Source organism: Pararge aegeria, chromosome 22 (genome assembly GCF_905163445.1).
Source record: "Pararge aegeria chromosome 22, ilParAegt1.1, whole genome shotgun sequence".
NCBI lineage: Eukaryota > Metazoa > Arthropoda > Insecta > Lepidoptera > Nymphalidae > Pararge > Pararge aegeria.
In genome coordinates this window covers 11,629,604-11,656,274 of record NC_053201.1, presented here as the reverse complement: position 1 = coordinate 11,656,274, position 26,671 = coordinate 11,629,604, and the positions used below count along the sequence as shown (strand labels likewise).

The 26,671-nt window shown below is 35.6% G+C and overlaps 2 protein-coding genes across 2 annotated transcripts in view; one reads left to right on the top strand and one right to left on the bottom strand.

Annotated features, from left to right (window-relative positions):
• Positions 1-7,323: 7,323 nt before the first annotated feature.
• Positions 7,324-11,908, bottom strand: LOC120633789. Its single transcript, XM_039904138.1, has 2 exons — positions 11,343-11,908; positions 7,324-9,344 (listed from the first exon to the last, which is right to left on the bottom strand). The coding sequence occupies exons 1-2, from the start codon at positions 11,542-11,544 to the stop codon at positions 8,716-8,718; spliced, it is 831 nt and encodes a 276-aa protein (XP_039760072.1). The 5' UTR covers positions 11,545-11,908; the 3' UTR covers positions 7,324-8,715.
• A 10,423-nt stretch (positions 11,909-22,331) lies between these two features.
• Positions 22,332-26,671, top strand: part of LOC120633985 — an 84,928-nt gene continuing 80,588 nt past the window's right edge. The window contains exon 1 of the mRNA XM_039904423.1: positions 22,332-22,583. The gene's annotated coding sequence lies outside the window, so the exon portion shown is untranslated. The remainder of the gene's footprint in view (positions 22,584-26,671) is intronic.

Below are 26,671 nucleotides of genomic sequence, written 5' to 3'. Positions count from 1 at the left end.
CATGACGACGTCGCTGCCTTGCACCGCCTCATTATGGTTTTAACCGCCTGTCTTACCGCCGGCGATGGGCGAGAAGAAGACGCGGAGCGATTAGAATAAATAAATAAATAAATATACTACGACAATACACACATCGCCATCTAGCCCCAAAGTAAGCGTAGCTTGTATTATGGGTACTAAGATGACTTCATTGTTGGACGACAGTGAAAACGCCAAGCACACGTCTGACTTCACACCAGCAGAATGTTGCTAGTTCACATACTTTTTCTTATTTCCCCTATTTTAGTAAACGTTTAGAACATTAGAAATAAAATAGTTACTGTCAACTGGTAAATGGAATGAAGTGTCTAAGCGCCTGTTCGAGAAACGCTACTAAAGTGGAGTGGTTTTTGATGGTTCAATATTAGTCGTTTACACGGATTCTGTATGTTCTTAATTCTGTGGCAACCGGATCCTTTAAGTCTTAAAATAGCTTATAATTTCCTGGTGGTGGTGGGACACAAGCCTATCGATGTAGCGCTGAATTCCTGAAATAATGTACTGAATGGAAAGCCTTTATTGGAGCAGGCCCGTTTCTGCGAAAGGGTTTATGCTTTTGTTATCACACCTGTAACGAATCTACCCTACACGCTAAATAAACAATAATTTTAAGTGACGTTCTGACGCTCTAAAAGTCTTGGGTTATTATGGGACAACAAGGTTGGGGTCTTTGCCTCTGGATGATCAAGTGCCAGTAATATTAAAATTATGAAACCTTACGGAGAGATCTTATAAGTTATATCTTCTAAGATAAGAATAAGTTTGGTTAGTTACGTACCTCATACTACTAGTGGTTCACAATAAACCCGGCTAAGTTTAGTGTGGGCTCTCCCAATAATGGTGAACTGATGTGTGTGAACGCTTCATAAGTGCCTGTGATAGGTCTACATGAATAGAACCTTCTTGAATTAGAATTTTGAATGCGACTAAGACCTCGAATGGAAGCTTAAAAGTCCACATAATTTGTTACATCAATTACCAAATATTAGAAAAAAATATTCTATGAATTGGATTAAAATACAGCTGCAATGTACGAAATATTAATGAATGTCATGATAAAAAAAATTTAAACAATTAACGTAACTTTTTTAACGGTGAAGGAAGACATCGTAAGGAATCCTGAACGCCTGAGAGTTCCCCATTATGTTCTCAAAGGCTAGGCGTGATAAGTCTACCAACATGCTCTTGGCCAACGTGGTGGACTACGGCCTCATTATAGGAGTGGACCCGCGCCCTGCAGTGATGATAAGTTCTAGATACTAGTACGTCTAACTAGGTATTCGCCTAGTTATTAATCATAATCAGCTCATGATCTCATGAATTTCTTCGAATGGATGCGAGAAAGAGATTTTTATATCCCAATGGCATTATTAAAACTGAACGATTGGCGCAGTGGGCAGCGAACCTGCTTTCTGAGTCGAGGCCGTGGGTTCGATTCCCACTAATGGAAAATGTTCGTGTGATGAAACATGAATGTTTTTCAGTGTCTGGGTGTTTATTTTTATATTATAAGTATTTATGTATATTATTAATAAAAATATTCAACAGTTATCTTAGTACCCATAACACAAGCTACGCTTACTTTGGGGCTAGATGGCGACTTGTGTATTGTCGTAGTATATTTATTTATTATTAAAATTAAAAAGTTTAAGAAATGCAAAACATAACAGCACAAATTTTAACAACTATTTTTAAATAGAAAATATTCTGACCTTTATATGATATGTTGTTATAGCAGCTAAGTATTTCATCTAAAAGTAGTAGTTTAATACTTTAGTATATTACCTTTATAAAAACTACAATATTTTGTATTTACATTGTTTACTTTGATTATAATATTGCCAAGGGCGTTCCTCACAAGAATCGAATAAATATCAAAGTCATTGAGCTTCAGAAAGAGTTTAAGCTTAAAAAAAGTAATAGAAGTTCGATTAAACAAACCAATAACCAGTCCGCCCCATGACTGGTAGGCTGTATAGGGCGTGCGCGACGCGTGCCTGATACCGAACGTCGTACCTCGTGGATCGTGAGCTAAACAAACCTTCAGTCCCGTTTCAGTGCCTCTGAAAACTTTAACCAGCACCCAAGTTAAAAACCTCTTACCTCTTCGAAAAATCTATAGTGCAAGTGTTTTAAAAAGTATGTTAAAATTAAAAATTAACAAATAATTTACTTTGTTAAGTATTGCCCCATGTAGGCATTATCTTCCAAGTTACAATCAACTCTTTAGGTATACTAATTGAAACTGATAAATTCAATTTTTAGTGCCAGGACGAATTATTCCATTTGCTCCTTTTTATAGTTCAAAATCTTACTATCTTTTTTATTAAAATTAGAACCTACTCAAATTTTAATATAATAAAATTTAAATTGCACTGAGTCTAGCAAATTATAGTACCATTTTTAATGTTTGATATATGAAATAATGCCTTTTTTTGGTGTATAAAATTCCTGTTTATGATCTTCAAGAATGGATCTATCTCTCATAGTGTTGGATTTACGTAGAGATTGTATTTGTTTGTTATTAAGAAGATTTTAATTAAGTATAATTTAACATGAATGGGGGTAGAGCTGATGCATCGACTTCTACTGAAGATGTAAAGGTATGTACTAAACTGGTTTTCTTGAATTAGGAATTTACTGTAATTAATTGATGCTGAATCCGTTATTTTCACATGGAGATTAAAAATAAGTTGACTCTTATAAGACTTATACTTTAATTAATAATAACCGTAAGACACTGCTAGAAAAAAGTTTCTAACAAAAACTAGTAGTCCTTGTATACAGATGTTTCCTAATTAACGTCACAAAATACATTTACATACATTAATGTGCAGATAACATTTCCCTGCTTTGAATGAGTGCCCTGCCACATTATTGATGAAACAAACAAGGGAATCATTAAACATCTTCTTGGGCAGTTATCTGAGTTTAGATCATAAGAGCGTTTTATATAGAGCTATATAACGGTCACAAATTAAGTTACTTTAAATATGGAGATCAGTGTGTGTAACTCTGAATAATGTTTTTTCAGGGACGGCCACTCTGTCTGTTTTACTTCACACATCCATTCGGGGTGCTTTCTCCAGAGCCGCCCACGGTTACCGTGGCACCACAAAACATCGCGCGTACCTACGTCAACATGGAACCAGTTCCGCCTTTCTGGACATCATCATCTTCCCCTGGATATGATACCACGTCAACACGTCCAAGCTACGATCTTGGGAATGCGACAGTTCACAGAAATCCAATAAATCTTGTCCGGAACTATGAACTGGAGTTCAGAAGAGATTCCGTATCCTCGTCTCTATTTTCGAGTGACATGTGGTTTAGTTCAAGCGCCAGTTCAAGGTTTGGGTGCGAGAGACGCGTTGTCCCTTACAATAGAATACTGCCACCCCTCGACCTTCCCACTCCGCGAGATTTGCCGTTAGATTTCGACAGTTCAGACGATGTTTGGCCAAAAAAGTGTTTGAATACTGGAAAGTTCTCGTTGCCCCCAATCGACTTAACCACGAGTTGTGTGAGCGGAGATTATTTCGACGACAAAGTGTCAGTGTGTGATAGTGAAACATTTAAGAGACATCGACGTGTTTTCGGTGTAAGGAAACAGAGAAGGAGAACCCGGGCTGGCAGTGTCAGGAGAATGATCACTTACCTTATCCAGCGTAACATAAGAGGTATGTTTGAAATGAAATCAGGCGGTTCTTATTACAGAGTAAATAAGTTTTGGAGAATTAAGATTATTTACGAATAGCTATCAAAACAAATTCACTGTTCAGGTAAAGTTTGTAATTTTTGGACATTGTCTCAGGCAGAAAGATAAATCAATAATAATGGACCGCCTTATTTCGCTCTAGAATTGCTTTATTTTATAAACTATAAGGGTTATCGCCGGGGATTCTGGGCGAACGGTAAAGCTCGCCATGAGTTGAGCAACAGGGCTGGATGACATCGGTGGGAAAAGTGGACCTCAATTTTAGGGGGGCTTCCTAAGAGGACTCTTAGGATTTCAGACTGAGGGAGTTGCTTTTCCGTATGCATAAGATTTAAACGCTCGTAACCGTATAGACGTTTTCGAGTATCGTAGCTCTGTAATGACAGAGTCATATGGAACTTATCAACTTCGAGTTAAAGCACAAATTCGTCTACACTAATTCAGAAAGCTCTCTGGGCAGAGCTGGCAAGATTAGCGACTCTACAAGTAATTTTCCAGGTCCACTTTACTTTCACAAAATTGCCCTACATGATACTACTCTATTTAAACATACTAGGTGCCCATCTAATGTAAGTTTTCGGAGGCCGGAGTACAAAACAATAATGATTAAATTCTCTTTGAATACTAAACGGCACTGTATTGTCACAATTCGTCATTTAATAATTGTCCTTAACTGACACATCATGTATGTCTGACTTCGATTTGTTTACATTTATATAATAAGCAAGAAAAGCAAAACAAGAAACAGAATTAATTATAATAACGCAATTCCAGAGATAAATAAAAACGTTTAGCAATTTATCGAATAAATGTACATATATATGAGGAGACATTTAGATAAAAGTCATGTCTGTAACTTAAAGTCTGTTAATATCAGCACAAATGACCATGAGTTACATCCTTGATGACTGCCCAACAGTAAACAGCTGCTGCTTCAGTATACCACTAAGAACTGCAGCAATCATAATATCCACCTTCGGTTTATTGAGGGCAGCACTATATATCTACTTCTTCACGTCTTCCGGAGCCGACTTACTTGAGGACATGGGCATGCCGAGCTCATTTTCGAAGCCAATGCGCTACTTCCACGGTATATTTGGTGTGCTCCTATGCGTTGTTCATGCACTTTTGATCATAGCCGCTGTATATGAAAGTGACGCGTTATGTGAACTGTACATATGGTTTCTGGTGATTTATTTAACAGCTTTGATCATAGCTGGGATAGCTGTTGCGTGTGCTGCTATAATTGGTAATAAAATTTTGTTCGCGTGTCTCTTCCTCTTCGCAATGATGATCATAACTTTGATATCGTTGTATTTCGCTGTTATCGTCGCAAACTACAGAATGACTCTCCCTTGATATATCATGAAAATTAAGCTTAATTTTCCGCCAAAAGCAGGAGAATTTGTATGGTGTAATTTATAATTTCTTCAATCCTTATAATCCACAACAAACAGATCTTCGGCAATGTACCCTCTACGAACGTTTCGCTCCGAATACCGAAGCATCCTCAGGAGATGTTGACTTTACAATAAATAATTGTTAAGTCACTTTTGTGGAGTGTTGAGTATATGGATTGAAGAACTTACAAATTACACCATACAGATTTCGATTTAGATTTTGCTTTTCGCGGAGTATAGCAAATTAAGCTTAATTTTCATAATATATCATGGATTTCCTCAAAGTAACGCCTGCTTCTATCCAATATTTTTTCTCCCTTGATGTTAAAGTTTAGGATTTTATTTATATAAATATTTTACTATAAGACAATCTGGTTTTCTGTCTAACTAGATTTATTGGCATCCACAGTGGTATTACTTACATTAAACGATTTAATCTAAACTTTTGTCTAGTTTCAAAAGTTGTATTGTTACATAAAGTTTGGCGAAATACATAACACGATCTTACTAATTATTTAGATGCACACAAACCCCTAAAATGATTGGATTCGATTTCGGTATGCGACCTTGCAATTTGCAATATTTTTTTACTGCAATTTTTCTTTATTTCTTGAGTCTTCCAGTTCAGAATAATTTAAATTTTATATTTTAGTTAACATATTCGTGTTGCATATAGCATGATTTGGTTTACAAATTTACAGGCAGTGACAATTTAATAACCACAATAGGTATACGTTTACATTTTTTACACGTACTTACATACTGATATTGTAATGGTACTTATATTTATACTAATACTATAAATGCGAAAGTATGTCTGTCAGTTTGTTTGTTTTTTACTTGCATGGCTTGACCGCTTAACTTATAACAGTAAAATTTTGCATATACATTTTTTACATCCTGGAGACAGCCCTTCATCAGATAAATACAAGGCTCTTAAATCATTAAAATAAATAAAATAAATATACTACGACAATACACACATCGCCACCTAGCCCCAAAGTAAGCTTAGCTTGTGTTATGGGTACTAAGATGACTGATGAATATTTTTATGAATTATATATACATAAATACTTAGAAAATACTTATAAACACCCAGACACTGAAAAACACTTATGCTCATCACACAAACATTTTCCAGTTGTGGGAATCGAACCCACGGCCTTGGACTCAGAAAGCAGGGTCGCTGCCCACTGCGCCAGTCGGCCGTCAAACCGAAATAAACGCAGACGAAATCGCGGGCAACAGCTACCTAATATTTTTTTATTCCATTATAAGTTAGCCCTTGACTGCAAACTCACCTGGTGGTAAGTAACTATGCAGTCTAAGATGAGGATAAGCGTAGCTGAAATGAGGTAGCGGGCTAACCGGTTAGGGAGTATGCTAGTCATATCCTAATCGGTTTCTTCGCGACATCGCACCGGAACACTAATTCGCACGCAGAACGTCTTCGGTAGCGTGGTAACTAGCCACGGCCAAAGCCTCCCAACAGACAGAATATTAATAATAAATTAATATTACGTTGTAAGAAAATACTGCGACGTTGTGCAAACGAGTTTACAAGCTAGCTGCGTCGGTGCTCATCGTATTAAATTTCTAACATTCATTTTTGCACACGAAGCGTAACGTATGCCCCATAGAACAAAAATGTTCCATGGTATGTGAAATGTAGGGCATGCAACCATTCGCTCCATTTAACTATTTGGATATTTCGGATACTTCCAGGTCGCTATCCGGATAAATCCGGATAATCTGCAGGTTTTCGACATTACTGCAAAAAATTAAGCAACATAAGTAATATTGAATCATTATATTAAATATAAAAGTCTTCAACAGTTACAAGTATTAACTTTGTTACATGAACAAAATTATTATCGTCGTGAAACTGAACAACTTCTTTAATTTTGTATTATAAATAAATCATTATTCATTTAATGCGTAAACTGTGTAGGTACGATAATATAAGAGTTTGCCACTGTATGCCCTAGTTAAAAATATAGATATCAAAGATTACAGATTCCAACAACGAACATTTACGAAAAATTAGGTTAAAAGTGTATAATTATAAAATATTTAAATTATTTGAGAAAATTTGTATTTTTGGAAAAAAAAAACCTGATATAATTTATACCGAATGTGAACATACGATTAAAAGAAAACCCCATATTCATATCTTACAACGTTTAATCGTTTTAGTATCTCTTATTACAGCATAGCATATTATAAACCCAAATATCAATCAATCTGAACTTATAGCACAATTTTTATTAACTACAAAGAGATAACTTCTTCAATCTTCTCTTGACACTCCTGTCTATAAGTACTCTTCTGTACCTCTTTTTTTACCGCCATTTATATGACCTGGAAGATTTTTGATCTGGGTTCCTGTCATTTTTAATTCCTACTCCAACTTATACTGACCACAGATTATGCATAATTTTGCCCAATCTGAACAAAGATATTTTTTCATCTTTTACTAAATGTACATACAAAGGCAGATTTGCTAACATGATTATAAAATTTCATAGGAATTTAATACTTTGTTATGTTTGTCATTAATAAAATATTTTTATTGACATTTAAGTACATACTAATAAAAACTTCTTAGATTGTATATTTACGTTCAATTATAAAACACCAGGCTATATGCAAAAATAAATAGAATTAGTTAAATTAGTTTCTGCTTATTATTAGACTTTTCCTTTCAACTTTTTATAGATAGGCAACTTTAGCAAAAATGATCCGTTCATTACGACTTAAAACAATACTTATCTTCAATTTATCTGTCAATATATGCAAAGTGTTCACTGACACCAGATTCAAAAGTTCTTTACTGTTTCTCAAAATCACTGCTTCACCTCAAACGAATCTATTTTGGATCAACTTAAAATAACATACAATAAATAAAATCCTTCTAGCTCATTATCATCATCATATCAACCTATTAGCGGCTCAATACAGCAGATTTTAACTAATGAAAATACCACTAGCTGGTGAAGAAAAACATCGTGAGGAAACCAGCATCCCTGAGAGTTCTCCATAATGTTCTGAACCAATCCGCACTGGGCCAGCGTGGTGGACTACGGCCTTAACCCCTTCTCATTGTGGGGGAAGACGTGCTGTGTAGTGGGCCGGTAATAGGTTGATGTGATGATGATGAAGATGACAGCAGATCTACTCCAACAATGTTCAGGGTTTAGGCCGTAGTCGACCACACTGGCCCGGTATTAGTGGGCGTCACAAGCCTTTGAGAACATTATGGAGAACTTTTAAGTTTCTTCTCTTTCTGTCCATATCTCTTTCTTTTTAGTGTACAAATAAATAAGTAAATTCATCTTAATTATTACTGAACATGGTGTCCCTCTGATAGTGTCTAACATATAACTCAGAATGTTCACTATCTCCAGACTCAGAGCTATTCGACTGACTCTCACAATCATCAGCCTCGCCAGAAATCATCTCAATTTCAACTTCACTTAAATCAATTTCCTCCAAATTATAGGACAATGAATCTGCTAGAGAGCTGGAATGTGGAGTCATTTCTAGTAATTTATCAATCTACTCAGAATTTTCACTATCTCCAGACTCAGAGCTATTCGACTGACTCTCACAATCATCAGCCTCGCCAGAAATCATCTCTATTTTCACTTCACTTAAGTCAGTTTCCTCTAAATTATATGACAATGAATCTGCTACAGAGCTTGACTCTACAGCCGTCTCTAACGTCTTCCTTCGTATACCTTTAATGACTTTGAGGATTTCCACTTTCGCTTCAAGCTTCTCATCATCACTCATCCTTTTGAATGACGGTACTAGTGACATTAGGAAATGTTTGTCTTCGTCTATCATTTCTTCTTTATCTGTAGATTTCGAGGGAAGGTCTGGAATTATAACGGATTTTATAGTCGCGTGTTTGTCTAGACGCTTCTTTTTCTTTAGACTCTTCTTTTTCTCTGATCCTTTCCTCTTGGCTTGTCTCGTGAAGAACTCATTGAGTTTAGGCTCGACTACAGGGTCGGATGTTCCGTTCTCGGAAGGTGCAATGTGTGGCAAGAGGTAAAGCATGTGTTTGAAGTAAACGTACGTTTTCTTCTTTATGTTGTGGCCTTCTCTGATCTTCTTCTCCGCTTCTAATTGTCGTTTGAACGTGTCGCGTAAGTTACGCCATTTCTTCATCAAATCTGTAACTGTACGAAAAGTTAAGTGATTATTTTGTATAATTGTCTGAGATGGTAGTGTAGTGGGCAAACCTGTAAGGGATTTAGACGTTATATTCAACCCGTATCTCTAATCAGTTTTGCACTCAACGCAACTGCACCGGAATGCTAAATCGCTTAGCGTTCGATAAGGTGTTGACTAGCCGCTGCCGAAGCCACCTACCAGACTAAAGCTTTGTCAGCTAATTATGCTGTTAATAGCTTGATAGATATTTATGGGCACTGCTAAATGCGGGACGTGAGGTAACTGGCATATCTGCATTTTGATGACTCGCATTTTTCTGGTGGGGAAAAAGGAAATTTATTATTTCTAGAAAGTGACAAAAGAAAAAGGAAGCGAGCAAAGTAAGAAATTTGGCATTTTTCTCTAATTTAATAAATAACTTAAAAAGACAGCGAAAGAAAATAATTGCCTTTTGCTAAATATTCAAATGTAGCCCTTCAGTTGGTATCCCACTTGACCTAGTAACCCCACTTTAGAATCTCGACGCCCCCTTCTAAATAGGGGCATCTATTGCAATGAAAATAAGTTTGTGTTTTTTTTAGTAGCAATAAAGTTAAATAAGCGGTAGGTATTAATAACTTTCCATTTTAAGTCATTAAAATTAACTGATATATTAAATTACAGAATAGGTTAAATATATAAATGGCCCTTGTATTTAATTAAATAGGCACAAACTAGTGATGGGTCGAGTACCTACTCCTTTTTTATTCGGTACTCGGCATACCTACTAACTCGGCAGTTTTTTATTTACTCTTACTCGGCCGAATTAATCTGTTAATGCCGAGTTAACCACGAGACACATAGAATGGTGGATTGTACACAAACTCATCAGGTTTTCTATTTAATTAAAGCAACTCTTTAACACAAAAGGATCTTTTTTTTATTATTTAATTTATAGACATTAATTTTCAGCTGCCATAATAGGATCTGTTTTACCTTATTAGACAAAACAGTTCTTCTTTCTTCGTGCATAATTAAACAAAAACCCTGTGCACGCCACTGTTGAAAGCTCTATACCAGACATACCTACTAGGTACTATACTTGCATCAAAAGACACTAGCGACCTGTATAGGAGACTTACAAAACGTGATAAACGACACTTGCTTCCTGAATACGAGACGTACTAAACTCGCATTAACGACACTTGCTTTCTGTCTACGGACGTACTAAACTTGCATAAAAGACATTAGCGACCTGTATACGAAACGTACTAAACTTGCATAAACGACACTTGCTTTCTGTCTACGGACGTAGGTACTAAACTTGCATAAAAGACATTAGCGACCTGTATACGAAACGTACTAAACTTGCATAAACGACACTTTCTTTCTGTCTACGAACGTACTAAACTTGCATAAAAGACATTAGCGACCTGTATAGGTACGAAACGTACTAAACTTGCATAAACGACACTTTCTTTCTGTCTACGGACGTACTAAACTTGCATAAAAGACATTAGCGACCTGTATACGAAACGTACTAAACTTGCATAAACGACACTTTCTTTCTGTCTACGGACGTACTAAACTTGCATAAACGACACTTACCTACTTTCTATATACGAGATGTAGGTAATAAACTTGCATAAAAGACGCTTGCGATCTGTATACAACATGCATTGAACTTGCATAAAATACACTAGTGACTTGCATACGAGACGTACTAAATCTGCATAAAAGACACTTGCGACCTGTATACGAAACCTACTAAACTTGCATAAAAGACGCTTGCGATCTGTATTACTCGTAAGTACTCGAACCATGAACTCGATACAATATCTCTATCACGAAAATAAAACTCTTCAGCGTGAAAATATTAAGTACATACCAACCTACCTACAATGAAGTAAGTAGAATATTATGCAATGTAGTAGGTACCTACACTACGATTATTGTATGATCCCCAACATTAGATCCAATTGGATCTTAACGTTGGATCTTACCCTCGGATAAGTAGATCTTACCTTTAGATTCCTTTTCCCAATCAGTGTAAGTTTCCCAGTCCGTAAACAAAGCCTTCGCTATTTCATTCCAAACTTTGTTTTTAAAGTGCAAGTTTGCACGCTCTGGATTGTCTTTCACATACAAAACTGGCCATTTCTGCACTTCCCGTATAATACTTAGCGGGTGAATTTCCTCTAAAATCTTTTTACATTTTGTCCCCATCGTTATTTTAGTTCGGTTATTTCTAAAGACGCGGGCTTAGATACGGTATTCTTTTCTTCATAAACGGGTTTGATGAAGAAAGAGCGAGATACAAACAAATTGTCACAAAGTACCACAGTCACACCGCAAACGAGTCACACCGAACGCAGGCGAATATTTACGAACATGTACAATGAAACCTCTTCGTAATAAACAAACAATTTTGTTCAAATTTCGAATGCATTTTCATATGATAGTTACGGATTATAACTTTTTTTGTTAGAAACACAGATATTAAACGTTAAATATCGCCAGAAAACACTTTGATTAACTAGTATTAGTTATTACGTCAGTATATGAGCTTGGTCGGTTAGCGTCCGCACGTGACGAGACGGTGCGATGACATGCGACGCGAAGCGGGGCGAGGTTACCCCGCATTCCCCCCATGCCTGTTGCCCCTCGCATCCGTCCGCAATCGACCGATGCGAAATGCCTTTGTTTAATATCTATCGGCTATCATAATTCATAATTTTTTCCAATTTTATGGGATTGATTTCTTGTAAAAAGGTGTTTTTTTTAAACGCACATTGTGCTTAAGTAGGTAACATATTAAATCAATGGAAACGCACGCTAAGATACCTAGCTCTCAGATGTCAAAACTAAATTTTGACTTGCCTAACATTATTTTGTAATGTTTCGGTTAATTTACAAAATATATTTTAAACGTTTTTCTAATTTATGAAATAGTATAGTAGTATATTTACAAATTATAGCCTAATAGACACTTTAGATGTACTTAAATATAAGCTTTAGAACTGCATTTTATCAAAATCTATTCAGGAGATATTGCGTGAAAGAGTAACAAACATCCATACATCTATACATCCCCCACAGACTTTCACGTTTATTTAATAGTAGGGAAGTAGGTAGGTAGGCTGCATGAAGGTGGAAAGTCGAAAGCTTACTAAATAAGTTTATAAATTGTTATAATTAATTTATTACTTGTTAACTCCGATAGTTCAAATACCTACAACATTAATCAAAATAAATTTAAAAAAATGTTTATTTCGAACGTTTATAAGTTTTATAGAGAAATATATAATATATATCAATATGAATTATTTACACGCGCCATCTGTCGCTGTATAAAGATATTTCTAAGCGCGGTTCATTAGTTCCGCACACAATAATAGATGGCGCTGTTAAACAATATTGTGTAACAATCTATACATATAAATTTTTTAAATAAAAATACTCTAAACAACACAGATAATTACAGCAAACCCTTATCTGTGCTCTAATTAAATACATAAGGTACAGAATTAATTTTGGGATTTGCAAAACATGTTTAAATACATTTTAGCAAACATAATCAATAACAATAAATAGGTATTTCATTATACTTTCTACGGAGGTTAAAGTTTAGACCGCTGCAATCTTAGGCTGCAGCATCACTGTGACCCTTGAGATTCCAGTCAAAGGCTAAGATACTTGTGGAGGAATCTTTTTATCTTTCTTTTCTTTCTTTGAAAGAATAAAAAAGGAGATGATGAGAGATGCGGGTTCTGAAGGTGGATTTTTCAAATTTCAGACGAAGCAAAGTACGTACACATTTGGTACATTATGCATTAGTAAAATCATAACTTTTCCTGTGGATAAAATGTCTCTGGTCATGCCGGCATAGTTGTACTGCGCCTCGCCGGTCTTTACACCATTTCCCACAGTTTTTGTTTACATGTTAGGACATGTCACAGAGTAATTATATCACAGAGCACTAAATAAACGGTAAGTGGCTCATACCTATAACCAGTTAGCCACTTAAGAGTTGATAAGCCCATCCTGCCTTCGCTCTGGATTTGGAAGCGAGACGTGACACTATGTCATTATAATCGCCAATTGACACGAGACGAATACACTGCCCTTAGCATGACATCTGAGTGCCAAGTATGAAATTCGCTAGCTACGTTTATTTATTCGAACGCGTGAAAGTTAACTACGATTTGATGGCTTGGAAAAGCGCCATTTAGTGACAGTTTTTCAGTAATGTCAGTATTGGATTTAAACCATCTCCTATCTACCATCGAACGTTACGTTGTTAAAATACCATCAACTCGTACGAAGCGTTTTGCTTCTTCCTTTCTGATCCGCACCGCAAAAGCCTGGAATGCCCTCTCATATTCCGTCTTCCCCGATACCTATAATCTGGGTACTACATCATCACTTACCATCAAGTGTGATTGCAGTCAAGCACTTCTCTATCTTTATATATATATATATATATATATATAAAGTCACTAGATGGCGCTTCCTCGATACCATATAAATCGTAGTTAAATTTCACGTGATTTTCTAAATTTGACGGCCGATTGGCGCAGTGGGCAGCGACCCTGCTTTCTGAGTCTAAGGCCGTGGGTTCGATTCCCACAACTGGAAAATGTTTGTGTGAACAACATGAATGTTTTTCAGTGTCTGGGTGTTTATATGTATATTATAAGTATTTATGTATTATTATTCATAAAAATATTCAACAAGTAACTTAGTACCCATAACACAAGCTTATTTACTTATTCTATAGCGCTAAAGTTAACTGCGATTCATTTAACATTTATTCCCATTGTTTTACAGTCCAAGTTGGTATACTCATCAATACTGTATGAAATTGGAATGCGAATATCGACACGTTACGTCCGCGTTAAAGTTAATAGAATTAATACCTTCCATCTAGGAAAAAGTTCGCATGGAATGGTGGTAGTTTCATGTCGATACGATTAGTGGTTTAGGCGTGATTGAGCCTCAAACGAAGACCATTTTGATTATATATATATAAAAAAGAAGAAGATAGAAGAAGATTGAATTTTTTTATCGTTAGCACCCACCCCCGCGAACCTTATTGGAGGTGATTCATTGTAAAATCCGCTCGAAGATCATTTTTATATTACATATAGAACACTCTCACTAAATTTGGAGTCTATAGGAGCTATCGCTTGGAAATTGAAAATTTTCATTGTTAATGCCCCCGCAATCTTTTTTGGGGTGGGATATCGTAAAATTTGTTCATAAATCATTTTTACATCACTTATAGAAAATTCCTACAAAATTTGGAGCTTGTAGGAGCTTTAGCTGGAAAATTAAAAATATTAATTGTTAATACCCACCCCCGCAACCCCCTGTGGGGTGAGCTATCGTAAAATTCGTTCATAGCCTATTTCTACACCTCTTACAGAAGATTCCTACCAAATTTGAAGTCTATAGAAGCTATAGTTTAAAAACGGGAATTGTTCATTGTTAACGCCCCCGCAATCCCCTTTGGGGAATGAATTTCTTAAAATCTATTCATAGCTGACCTCTACATAGCAAAAGTAATATTCCTACCAAGTTCACGTTTCTAAGTCTTATGGTTCCCGAGATTTCGTGGTGAGTGACTATATAGATGGGAATTCTTCGATTATCATCGAAATTTTTAACTTTTTATCGGGCTTTTTTAAAATTTTCTTACATACAAAACTTTCTCCTGACAATTCTGAAGATAAAAAAAAGCCCAATTGGTCCAGCCGTTCTCCACTACCGTGAGTAGATTCTTAGCTGAATGTAAAAAACCATAATCCGTTAATACACTCTGTTGAAATCCATGAAAACAAAAGAATCAAGAGAAAATGCTTATCTTTTGTTTTTATTAGCGGGATAAATGTTCATAAAAGTAAAACAGCAATAAAAAAATGAAGGAATGTTGGAATTCAAAAAATAGATAGCCATAAACCATCTAGGAAAAATTTCGCATCGAATGGTGGTAGTTTCATGTCGATACGATCAGTGGTTTAGGCGTGATTGAGCCTCAAACGAAGACCATTTTGATTATATATATATAAAAAAAGAAGAAGATAGAAGAAGATTGAATTTTTTTATTGTTAACACCCCCGCAATCTTCTTTGGGGTGGGATATCGTAAAATTTGTTCATAAATCATTTTTACATCACTTATAGAAAATTCCTACAAAATTTGGAGCTTGTAGGAGCTTTAGCTGGAAAATTAAAAATATTAATTGTTAATACCCACCCCTGCAACCCCCTGTGGGGTGAGCTATCGTAAAATTCGTTCATAGCCTATTTCTACACCTCTTACAGAAGATTCCTACCAAATTTGAAGTCTATAGAAGCTATAGTTTAAAAACGGGAATTGTTCATTGTTAACGCCCCCGCAATCCCCTTTGGGGAATGAATTTCTTAAAATCTATTCATAGCTGACCTCTACATAGCAAAAGTAATATTCCTACCAAGTTTCACGTTTCTAAGTCTTATGGTTCCCGAGATTTCGTGGTGAGTGAGTATATAGATGGGAATTCTTCGATTATCATCGAAATTTTTAACTTTTTATCGGGCTTTTTTAAAATTTTCTTACATACAAAACTTTCTCCAGACAATTCTGAAGATAAAAAAAAGCCCAATTGGTCCAGCCGTTCTCCACTACCGTGAGTAGATTCTTAGCTGAATGTAAAAGAACATTATCCGTTCAGTAAACTCCGTTGAAATCCATGAAAACAAAAGAATCAAGAGAAAACGTTTTTATTAGCGGGATAAATGTTCATAAAAGTAAAACAGCAATAAAAAAATGAAGGAACGTTAGAATTCGAAAAATAAATAGCCATAAACCATCTAGGAAAAATTTCGCATCGAATGGTGGTAGTTTCATGTCGATACGATCAGTGGTTTAAGCGTGATTGAGCCTCAAAGGAACACCATTTTCATTATATATATATAAGATATTCTACACATGGCAAGTTGATTTTTTTTCCGTTAAAAGTTAGCCCTTGAGTGCAACTATGATTTCTGAATTTTCTCTAAATCTGGCCTTTTAAGATGCTTCGGCAACGGCTAGTTCCAACACTTCTTTTGTTGGTAGGGTGGTACTACCAACAAAAGAAGTGTTGGTGCGATGTCGCCTAGAAACTAATTAGGAGTTTGGATTTAATATAATTGCCACACCTCTAAGAGGTTAGTCTGTTATCATCTTAAAAGGTTAAGATCAAGGGTCACCTTGTAGCGGAATTTAAAAAAAAAACGATTGCTTACGTTGCAGTGCTCTCCGAGCCACAGTAGTGGTACATCTCAAGAAATCTTAATACCTGCGTGAGGTTGAGATTTTTCTCATAGAAGATAAAATGTTTAAAGAAAAACTGAACTTAACAATTTTCGCCAGGCCCCGCCATGCTTACTACATGGTAACTCTAGTTCTTCTACGGGTCTTCATTTCTGATTTTATCACGTAGAGAGTCTCTCCATCGCCCGCTGAGTGACTTTGATCCTTTTTATGAGCATGTCTCAGTTCCGTAATTCATCACTGGAATTCCATGATATATTATGAAAATTAAGCTTAATTTGCTATCCTACGCGAAAAGCAAGCGATGATATGATGTCTTTTATAATTTCTTCAATTTATACTCAACACAAAACAGACTTTCGGCAATGACCCTCTACGCATGTTTCGCTCCGAAATCAAAGCATCATAAAGAGATGTTGCCTTTACAATAATTTTTGAGATTTAACAATTATTAATTGTAAAGTCAATGTTGATGTGTAGGATTGAAGAAATTATAAATAACACCATACAAATTCTCATGCTTTTCGCGGAGAATAGCAAATGAAGCTTAATTTTCATAATATAAATTAATTCTTATATTTTATTGATAAAAGAATCATTCTACATCTACCGTTCAGTCAGCGCGGGTAGGGACAAGAACTGGTATTAACTTAAAATTTTATCTTAATTAAAAAGTGCAGCACTCATTAATGAGGCCAACAGTCAATTCAGTGAGTGCTTATAATTTTCAGTAAGTAATTAAATAATTCTTTAAAGTAATAAGTAGTCTGTATTAATTTAAGTAGACTGTTATCAGTTTAACATAAAAGGTTTTATTTTGGCAGATAATTAGGGTAACCATAAATATGCAAATACGCTCAAAGCTCTTAATAAAATAAAAAGGACTAAAAAAAATAAGGCATTCCTAAATTCGGAGAGATTGGCACTCCGTTTTTAGTTTATAATTTTTATTTATTGGCTACCCTTTTTATCTTTATTTTCCGGGGACTTCCTTCTGTTATTATAATTATTTGTAAATACATAGGTGTAAGATAAAACGTGCAGGTGTAAGTTTAAATATAAGAGAATCCTAAAATCAACTACAAAGTAAAATGTATGTACAGGTATTTTGCCAGGTTAAACACCGCAACCACATTCATTCGTGCTAATTTTATTAAACTGTAAAGTTTTATTATGGTCTCGTTTTAACGACCCTTTGATTTTGCTCTAAGAAATATAATAAACTACCTAGGCTAAGTAGATTCTGCGGGAAATTTAGCGCTACAAGTGAGTGTATCAATTTGTTTCATGAGAAACTAGAAAAATTCTTAGACAGGATCTTTAAAACGTTTCTGAAGAACGACTGCTCGTGAATTTATAATATTGGTTACTTGTTTATTCTATGTCTTACTTTTATCTTTTCGTTATTAAATGGCTTTATAATAAGTTTTCGTACATAATTTAGCAAAACTTAGACATTTTTTTAAAATCCAAAATACATTTCATTATGTCGGTAGCTCTAAAACTGATTTAAAAAAAGTAATGTACTAATTTTAAAACTAACATTGCCGTTAGTTTTATTCACTAAATAACTTACGAGTTATATTGCTAAATGAAAACCTATTTGGTGGCTGTCGGGAAATTTTGGGAAAATGCTGACGTATGCTGACCCTATAAATAAAAATTACTATGTATTAAATCTTGAAGAGTTAATTCGGCGTTTACAATAAAAAGGCTGTATCGCTCATTAAGGTTAATTATGAAATATCGAGTACCTACGTATATTTAAAATATCGTTATTTATACATTTTTAAACATCTTTTTCGTTCATCATTACGTTTAAACCTATATCCAAACCGAGGTAATCGATTCAACTTTACTATTTCTGGAACTCCAATTCCTCCATGGAATTTAAGCTGATTTTGAGGATATTTTTCCCATTAAATTATCAACTTTTCCCATAAGGTTGGTGTCCCCATCGAAATATTAAAGATTTACGGTTGTTATTTACCTACAAATAATTTTACATCTAGTCGGTCCCATTTCAAATTCAAAATTCAAATTTAAATTTTCTTTATTCGTGTAGGCCTATCACAGGCACTTATGAAGCGTTCATAACATATATGTTTACATAATTGTAAGCGGATGGTGATAACTTCGTTCACCAACTTAAACCTAAGGCTACGGCACAACAAACTTGGCCGGGTATTTTTTTTTGATATTACCATCTACAGTTTATTAAGCTATGAAGCTAGAGCAATTCACACCCTAGCTTTTATATCGTTTTTTTCATTGGCCTAAGAGTCCAAGTTACTGGACTGGACTAAAAGCTTCTATGAACGGGAGCGTTTTCCGAAAGTCACCACGTTGGGCAGGTTTGGTGATCGCAGTAGCTGGTAGTACTAGCACAGACGCCGCTCTAGACTGTTATCTGTTACATTGCCTTATTCGACTCGTAACCCGCGGAAAGAGCAGGGGTGGTGCCTTCTAAGCAGAAGTCCCAGGTTCGGAGTTCGGGTTCCCCGACGAAGGCAATTAACATAATTTATAATTTCTGAACTTTGTCTGGTCTGGTCGTGGCTGGATTCCATCAAGCCGACAAAGACGCGTCGCCAGGTGTGATTTTGACGGCTGACTGGCGCAGTGGGCAGCGACCCTGCTTTCTGAGTCCATGGCCGTGGGTTCGATTTCCACAACTGGAAAATGTTTGTGTTATGAATATAAATGTTTATCAGTGTATGGGTGTTTATCCGTATGTTATAGGTATTTATGTATATTATTCATAAAAATATTCATCAGTCATCTTAGTACCCATAACACAAGCTACGCTTACTTTGGGGCTAGATGGCGATGTGTGTATGGTCGTAGTATATTTATTTATTTATTTATTTAACTGCCGTACCCCTAACATGCAGTCAAGGGCCACTTTATAGTGGAATAAAAAAATGCAGTGTGACAAAGCAGGTTTAAAGTTACGAGTAACTACAGCCTCACAAGACCAGGGAGGTCACCGAGAAACTAAAATTTCTTTTAATTAGACTATAATAGCCTACTTGTTTGCCCAATAAGTTTTATTGTCCCGTGAGTGCCTACTTCCTTCCGTGGGACCTCGCTCTGAGGTCGCAGCTCGCCGCATCGTAGCATGCGGTGTTGCCATATTCAAATGAGTTGCATAAATGATGTCAAACCAGAAGTCAGGGTAAAGTTTGCTGATCTTAACTTAAGCATAGAAGCATAAAAAATGAGGAATAATAAACTGAAACAGAATTGTTTTATGCGAGGGCTGGCTGAAAACCAGTGCTGCGCTTATTATTATGCAGCTATACTGAGCCAGCTCACAGCCTGTCACACATTTTTTTTTATATTTTAACAAATTTATGACTCATATGTAAAATTTTACACAAATGTGTACAATAAAGATTATTTTACTTTCTTTCTATTTTTCTTATAATCTATTCATAGAGTAGTTTAAAAATAGAACTGTCATCAAAAAACGAGATGTAACGACTGTATGGTCGTGTAATGCGATGGGAAGGAAATGATTTATTTATTTATTCTCTTTATTTCTACACCATACCATTCAGAAGAACAAAAAAAAGAACAAACACTTAAATAATATAGCAGGTTACAAAAGGCGGCCTTATCGCTAAGTAGCGATCTCTGCCCGGCAACCTTAGGATTAGGAAAACTAAAAAGAAAAAGGAAACGGTGGGATACACTGTTCAGCATTTTACATGGACAATGTTTTTTTTTTATTTCACTACAAGTTAGTCCTTGACTGCAATCTTTATCTTTATACATATATATATTTCTTGTGTGCGTGTGTATGTCACTGAACTCCTCCTAAACGGCTGGACCGATGTGAATGAATTGTTTGGTACCTATGCGTTTGGGTAGCACCCTGGATGGTTAAGATTCACAAATCAGCCCGACAAATGGCGCTGGGGTCCGCTAGTAATAACTGGCTGTACTAAGGGCCCCTCGCAACGGGAGGGTTTGTCCATAATCACTACACGGAAGACGATTTGGTGATTGAAATATGGTAGTAGTAGCACAGAGGACGCTGCTGCCCGTTCTTCGTTGTATTTAGAAGTAAAGAAGTAGTAAAGAAAGAAGAAAGAAACAGAGAAAATACACTCTGGGTGGTGACAACTGTATTTTGATCTGCCGTAACCACTCAGCAGTATTTATAGGAACTATAAACTAAATCAATATATTTTTTTTCACAAAAAAGCATTCGCAAACATTGTAATCACTAACAAAACATTTTATCTGTGTAAAGGGTAAAAGTTATCTATCTAAATTAATGCATAGATACGTTTGATGGCTGCGATAAGCAGTTATCAGTTACTTAATATAAATGGATTATAATACTGTGTTAAATAAATATATACTGATAATAAAGATGAAGAGTTTGTTTGTTGGAATGTGCTAACCCGTGGAATGAACAGTCGGGATTTGAAAAACCTTTTTGTACTGGAATATCTTAGTCTACCTAAAAGCGGTAATAGCCTTGTGGCCATAACAGCAACTCTTACTTTTCAGCACACGCAACTCTAACTTTTTAGTGTTATGTACGTTTGCAAATTAAATATCACTTGCTTTTATGCAATTAAATATAACTTGCTTTAACGATGAAGAAAAATCGTGAGGAAACCAACATGCCTGAGAGTTCTCCATAATGTTCTCAAGACCGTGTGAAGTCTGCCAAGTTCTACCTACACCCTTCTCATTCTATGACCCATGCCCTGTGGTGGGCCGGTAGCCGGTTTATTATTATGATAATATGGCCTAACTATATTCTTTTCAAAGCATTGGATTATCAAATGTAAAAATATACAAAGGTTATTTTATATATGCCTTGATTAATTGATTGATGTTTATAATTATAATTATTATATACGCCTGGTAGGAGCGAATCAAAGCGAATTAAGCCGTAAATGTATACAGCATCACTTAGTTATACACTGAACTTGACGATCCTATAAAGCATAGGAAAAATAAATATCGAATGAAAACATCCGCAGAATAATAGATTTACCGATAAAGCTCAATGAGTCGCGATGCTGAAGTAGCAGTGGGTTGGGCACATAGCACGGACAACCGATGGACGTTGGGGTCCCAAGATGCTGGAATGGCGACCCCGTATTCCACCCGCACTTGGTGTGTTGGCGTCACAACACAGCGTTGGTCGACCCCAACAAGGTGTATAACCGATATCGAGCTAGTCACCGGGAGCTGCTGAAAACTAAAGAACCGTGGATTTTAGAACTCACTACAAAATATCTATGTTCAGAAGCAGACGTCAATCGATTGACGATAAAAGTAATTATCACATAATATACACTCGGCTAAGTTTTCTGAGGGCTTCTGCTTGGACCAGGACGCATTTGGAACCCACGTAGCTTTAGTTTTAAGTTTACGAATATGGTTATCGCCATCATCTTACTACCGTGTACTTCTCATTTAATGTACCCATCAAAAGTGGCTCCTATGGTCTACTTGAATAAAGATATTTTTTACTTTGACTTTGACTTTTTATTTCTTTGGTTCTCGCAGGCTTCGGCAAAGTAAGTTTATTTCATATTTCCGAGATAAACGGTGAACTAATTGTTCACTTAATTTGGTCATCTAATAGGTAGTATTAAATTTTTGGGAACTTCCGACTCTCGAAACAGCAACACACGGCAAAGATTCAAGAAACGAAAAGCCCATCTACCAGTGTCAGCCGGCCGCTAAAGCAGGCCGCACGTGTATCGCGCAATCAGTTAGAGCCCACTGGGCTGAACTGAATCGAGCGTACGTCTTGAACGAAATAAAAAAAATACATTTCGAAAAAAGAACGAATAGGCATCGCGTATCTATAATCCCTGAAGGGTGTTGAACGCGGTACCGATTTTTATTTTATTTTTAAATTATTGTTTTTGATTTTATAAATCGAGTGGTCAACTGTGAAAGTGGTCACCGCTCGCCGTCCGTTGTATGAAGTTAGTATCGATTTTTATTTGTAATGTTAATGCCCTGCACCACTTAAAGCTTTTGCTGAAGTTAAGCCTACTATCAGTGAGATGTTATTATTTCTAGAGTCCGCATTGTTCATGAGTCCGGCGGTGGGACTATTGTCTATATACGTCGCAACAATCGCAATGATTTTGGATGGATAATTCAACCATTATCGCATATAAAACTATTGATTACCTTCATTTATTAAATAGACATATTTAAACGAAAAGGATCCAACGCATTTCCCGCTTTGACCTTTGAAAGGTGCTGTCAGTTGAAGTGTGGCACAATAATGCATAGCAATTGCGAAGTTATGCTTCTTTTTTATAGGCCCTCAATGTCTCAAGTGCATCAATATGGGTCTTTTTATTTTAACTTATTCCAAATATTGACACACCTCAACTGATACCAAAATAATCAATCAATAAAATAATCATAATAATTATTTTAATCAGTTTAAAATAAATTTTAAGAATGGGTAGGGACGGTGATGTTTGATATTAATGGTCAAGCGATGTGCTCATCCCTCTAGATGCATTTACGTCTCACTGCTTTTCAGCCGTAAAGTAACGGGCACTGTATGTATTTTGCATAGTAGGTAAGTTCCACCAATCACTACAGAAACAACATGATGGGTTTAAGTATTATTATTTAAGCAAGAGGTACTTTTACGTACTTCGGTGGAAGTATGTAAAGATAATAAATAATGTAGACATGGACTACTCGTATATAATATCGAGTTAGACTAGAAGTGTTATGAAGTGACAATAATGGCATAAAGTACTTTATCGTTTATTAAGGAGGATTTATTGTATATTAAGGAGGTTTATCTTAACAATATTGGGATTGTGTATAAATTCCATCAAGAATGCGATTGTGATTGATACGAAATCACGTAAATTAAATAATTAAATGAATATGCAAAACGTGCTACACAACAAACAATAATCTCGTTACAACTTGCAAAATTTCCTTTTATCGAGAATTTTTGACCAATGGGAATTAAAGTACACTTTAATCAGACAAGACTCTTTTTTTTATAATCCCTCGTGTCAGCTGAAGGCTACAAAACAGGTTTTATTATGTTTTACTAGCTTCTGCCCGCGACTTCGTCTGGGTGGACTTCAGAATTGGGTCTAAAGCTTCGCTCTTTAATAATTTTTAATCTTACTACGAAAACTATTTGAGAGACCAGTATAGAAAGTACATGTCCTTTTCCATAGCATAGGTGTCAGGCATACCAAATTTCAAAGCAGTCTGCCCGCGGCTTAGCTCGCAAGTCGCAAACAATTTTCAATTTTCCCCCGGGAACTACTTAAGGAATCGGGATAGGGTAGCCTTTGTTCTTTTCCATGTCAAAGGCTGCATGTATGCCAAATTTCATCCAAATCCGTTTTTGCGTGATTGAGTAACAAACATCCGCACTTTCGCATTTATAATATTAGTAGGATATATAATATATTACTATCTTATATCTTTAAACGAGCAATTCAAGCAATTCATGTATATATATAATTGGAATCTCGGAATCGGCTCCGACGATTTTCATGAAATTTAGTATTCAGGGGGTTTCGGGGGCGATAAATCGATCTAGCTAGGATTCATTTTTAGAAAATGTCATTTTTTTTTGTGTTTTCCGGTAATAACCGATTTGATGCAACGAAGTTGCACGGCTCAGCTAGTATATATACTAGCAATTCAAAGGGTCAATAGCGCCAGCATTTTGGGTACCATGCTCATAAGTGTTATTGTTAATATTAATTTTAGTTTGTAATTATTATTTCCCTAGAAAAATATATTTTTCGTTGGTTCCTTAAAAATAAATGGTATAGGGTTTACTTAAGTATTATACGAGCTTACCAAGGTAGGCTGCCCTTTTGCCTTTCAGGTTTATGAGAAAATAATGATATTATTCAGTAATTTTATAACTTGATAACCTTTGGACGACCTCCCTGGCGCAACGGTGAGCGCTGTGAATTTAAGTAGGAGGTCCCAGGTTCGATTCCCGGCAGAGGAAATTTGGGAATTTATAATTTCTGAATTTTCTCAGTTCTGGTCTGCTGTGGCGTGCATATAGAGGGTATACACAGGGAAAGAAGATGATATAAACTGAAGAAAAGGTCCAGTATGAGTTATAAATACTAGAGGGTAGGCTTTCTAAAACTATTACAATCTTATTTTTTTTAAAACTCCTACTGGAGATTTTTTTAATTTTATATTATCTGCATACCCTGTGCATACCCTCTATGCACGCCACTGCTGGTCTGGTGGGAGGCCTTGGCCGTGGCTAGTTACCAGCTTACAGACAAAGACGTGCCGCTCAGCTATTTAGTGTTCCAGTGCGATGTCGCGTAGAATCCGATTAGGGGTATGACTCCCTAACAGGTTAGCTGACTACCATCTTAGACTGCATCATCACATACTACCGGGTGAGATTGTCAAGGGCTAATTTGTAGTGGAATAAAAAAAAAAGGAATGGGTAGGTAGGTTGTTTGTTTCAACTTACTGCTGACTTTTTGTTACATTTATAGTCCGGTCGGTGTTAGTTCGTTTACATATTGTAACAATTTAATTTTTTTTTTATTTATACAAAGTATAAATAAAAAATAAAAAAATAATAGTAATAATAGTTATAATAATAATATCTTTATTTTGTCAAAATAAACGTATACATTTCATGAGTGTGAAGCCCTGTCTCTTGCGGTCTGCTTGCGGTAGTTTAAACTGTGTTACAGGAGACAGTGTCTTCATAATAAACGTTTGACAATTTTACAGGGAAAAAATATATAAAAATAAAAAAAAATAAGTAGGTAAATGAAAAAAAAAAAAGAGAATTATATAAATTTTTGAGGCGGGTGCTTAGGTACATTTGACTTGTTTGTGGGTGTGCGCGTGTTTATATGCGTGTGTGTGCATGTGTGTGCGTGTGTTTCTGTGTAATTTTTTAATTAATTTTTTTTTTTTTTTTGTTTCAATTTTAATTTGTAATTTGTTTTATTTAAATTTATATTCTTATGAAATACTGTCTCTTTACCCTCGTAATCGTAATATTTTAGCCAAGATTTAATGTATGTCTTAATTTCTCTATTGGTCATGTCTTTTAAGGTACCTTTTTTTAAAAGTTTGTATAGGCAGGGTGCAAGGAAGTTATAGTGTTTACGTGCAAAACTACTTTTTATAATAGGAATTGGGCATCTATCAATTCTCTTTGTACAGGTAGAAAGGGAACCATTTTGCTATGATATTGCGTCATACTTAATAGTTTAATCTTCACAATACGTTGTAAGTCTTCTTCAGTCTTAAGTCTTCTGAACTTATCTTAGAACTGCACATTTCTCTTAAATTATCATCATCATATCAACCCATTAAGAACCCACTTCAGGGCACGGGTCTCCCCCCACAATGAGAAGGGGTTAAGGCCGTAGTCAGCAGTCCTCACGATGTTTTCCTTCACCGTTGATACAAGTGATATTTTGATTGCTTAAAACGCTCATAACATTAGCTCAATTAATCATGTACCTATACTTTTTTTTGTCCCACCACTTATTGTCTTACTGCTCTGCTCAATGCTTTTAAAATTTTCTAATATTGTAAATTATTTTGAATACTTTATTGCACAAACTTAGAAACAATAATAATAATATCTTTATTTTATCAAAATAAACGTATTCATTTCATGAGTGTGGAGCCCTGTCTCCTGCGGTAGTTAAAACTGTGTTACAGGAGACAGTGTCTTCCCTATATCTATGGTCTTATTAACAAAAGTTTGACAATTTTACAGGGAAAATTATATAAAGGAAAATAAAGAAATAAATAAATGAAAAAAAAATAAAAAGAATTATATACATTTGTGAGGCGGGTGCTTAGGTAGGTACATTTGATTTGTTTGTGGGTGTGCGCGTGTTTGTAAGCGTGTGTGTGTGCGCGTGTTTATATGCGTGTGTGTTTGTGTTTAATTTGTAATTTGTTTTATTTAAATTAGATATTCTTATGAAATATTTTCTACAATAATTAAAAACAATAAAAAAGCTATATACAGTTGTGTGCAAAGGCGGTCTTATTGCAAAAGCAA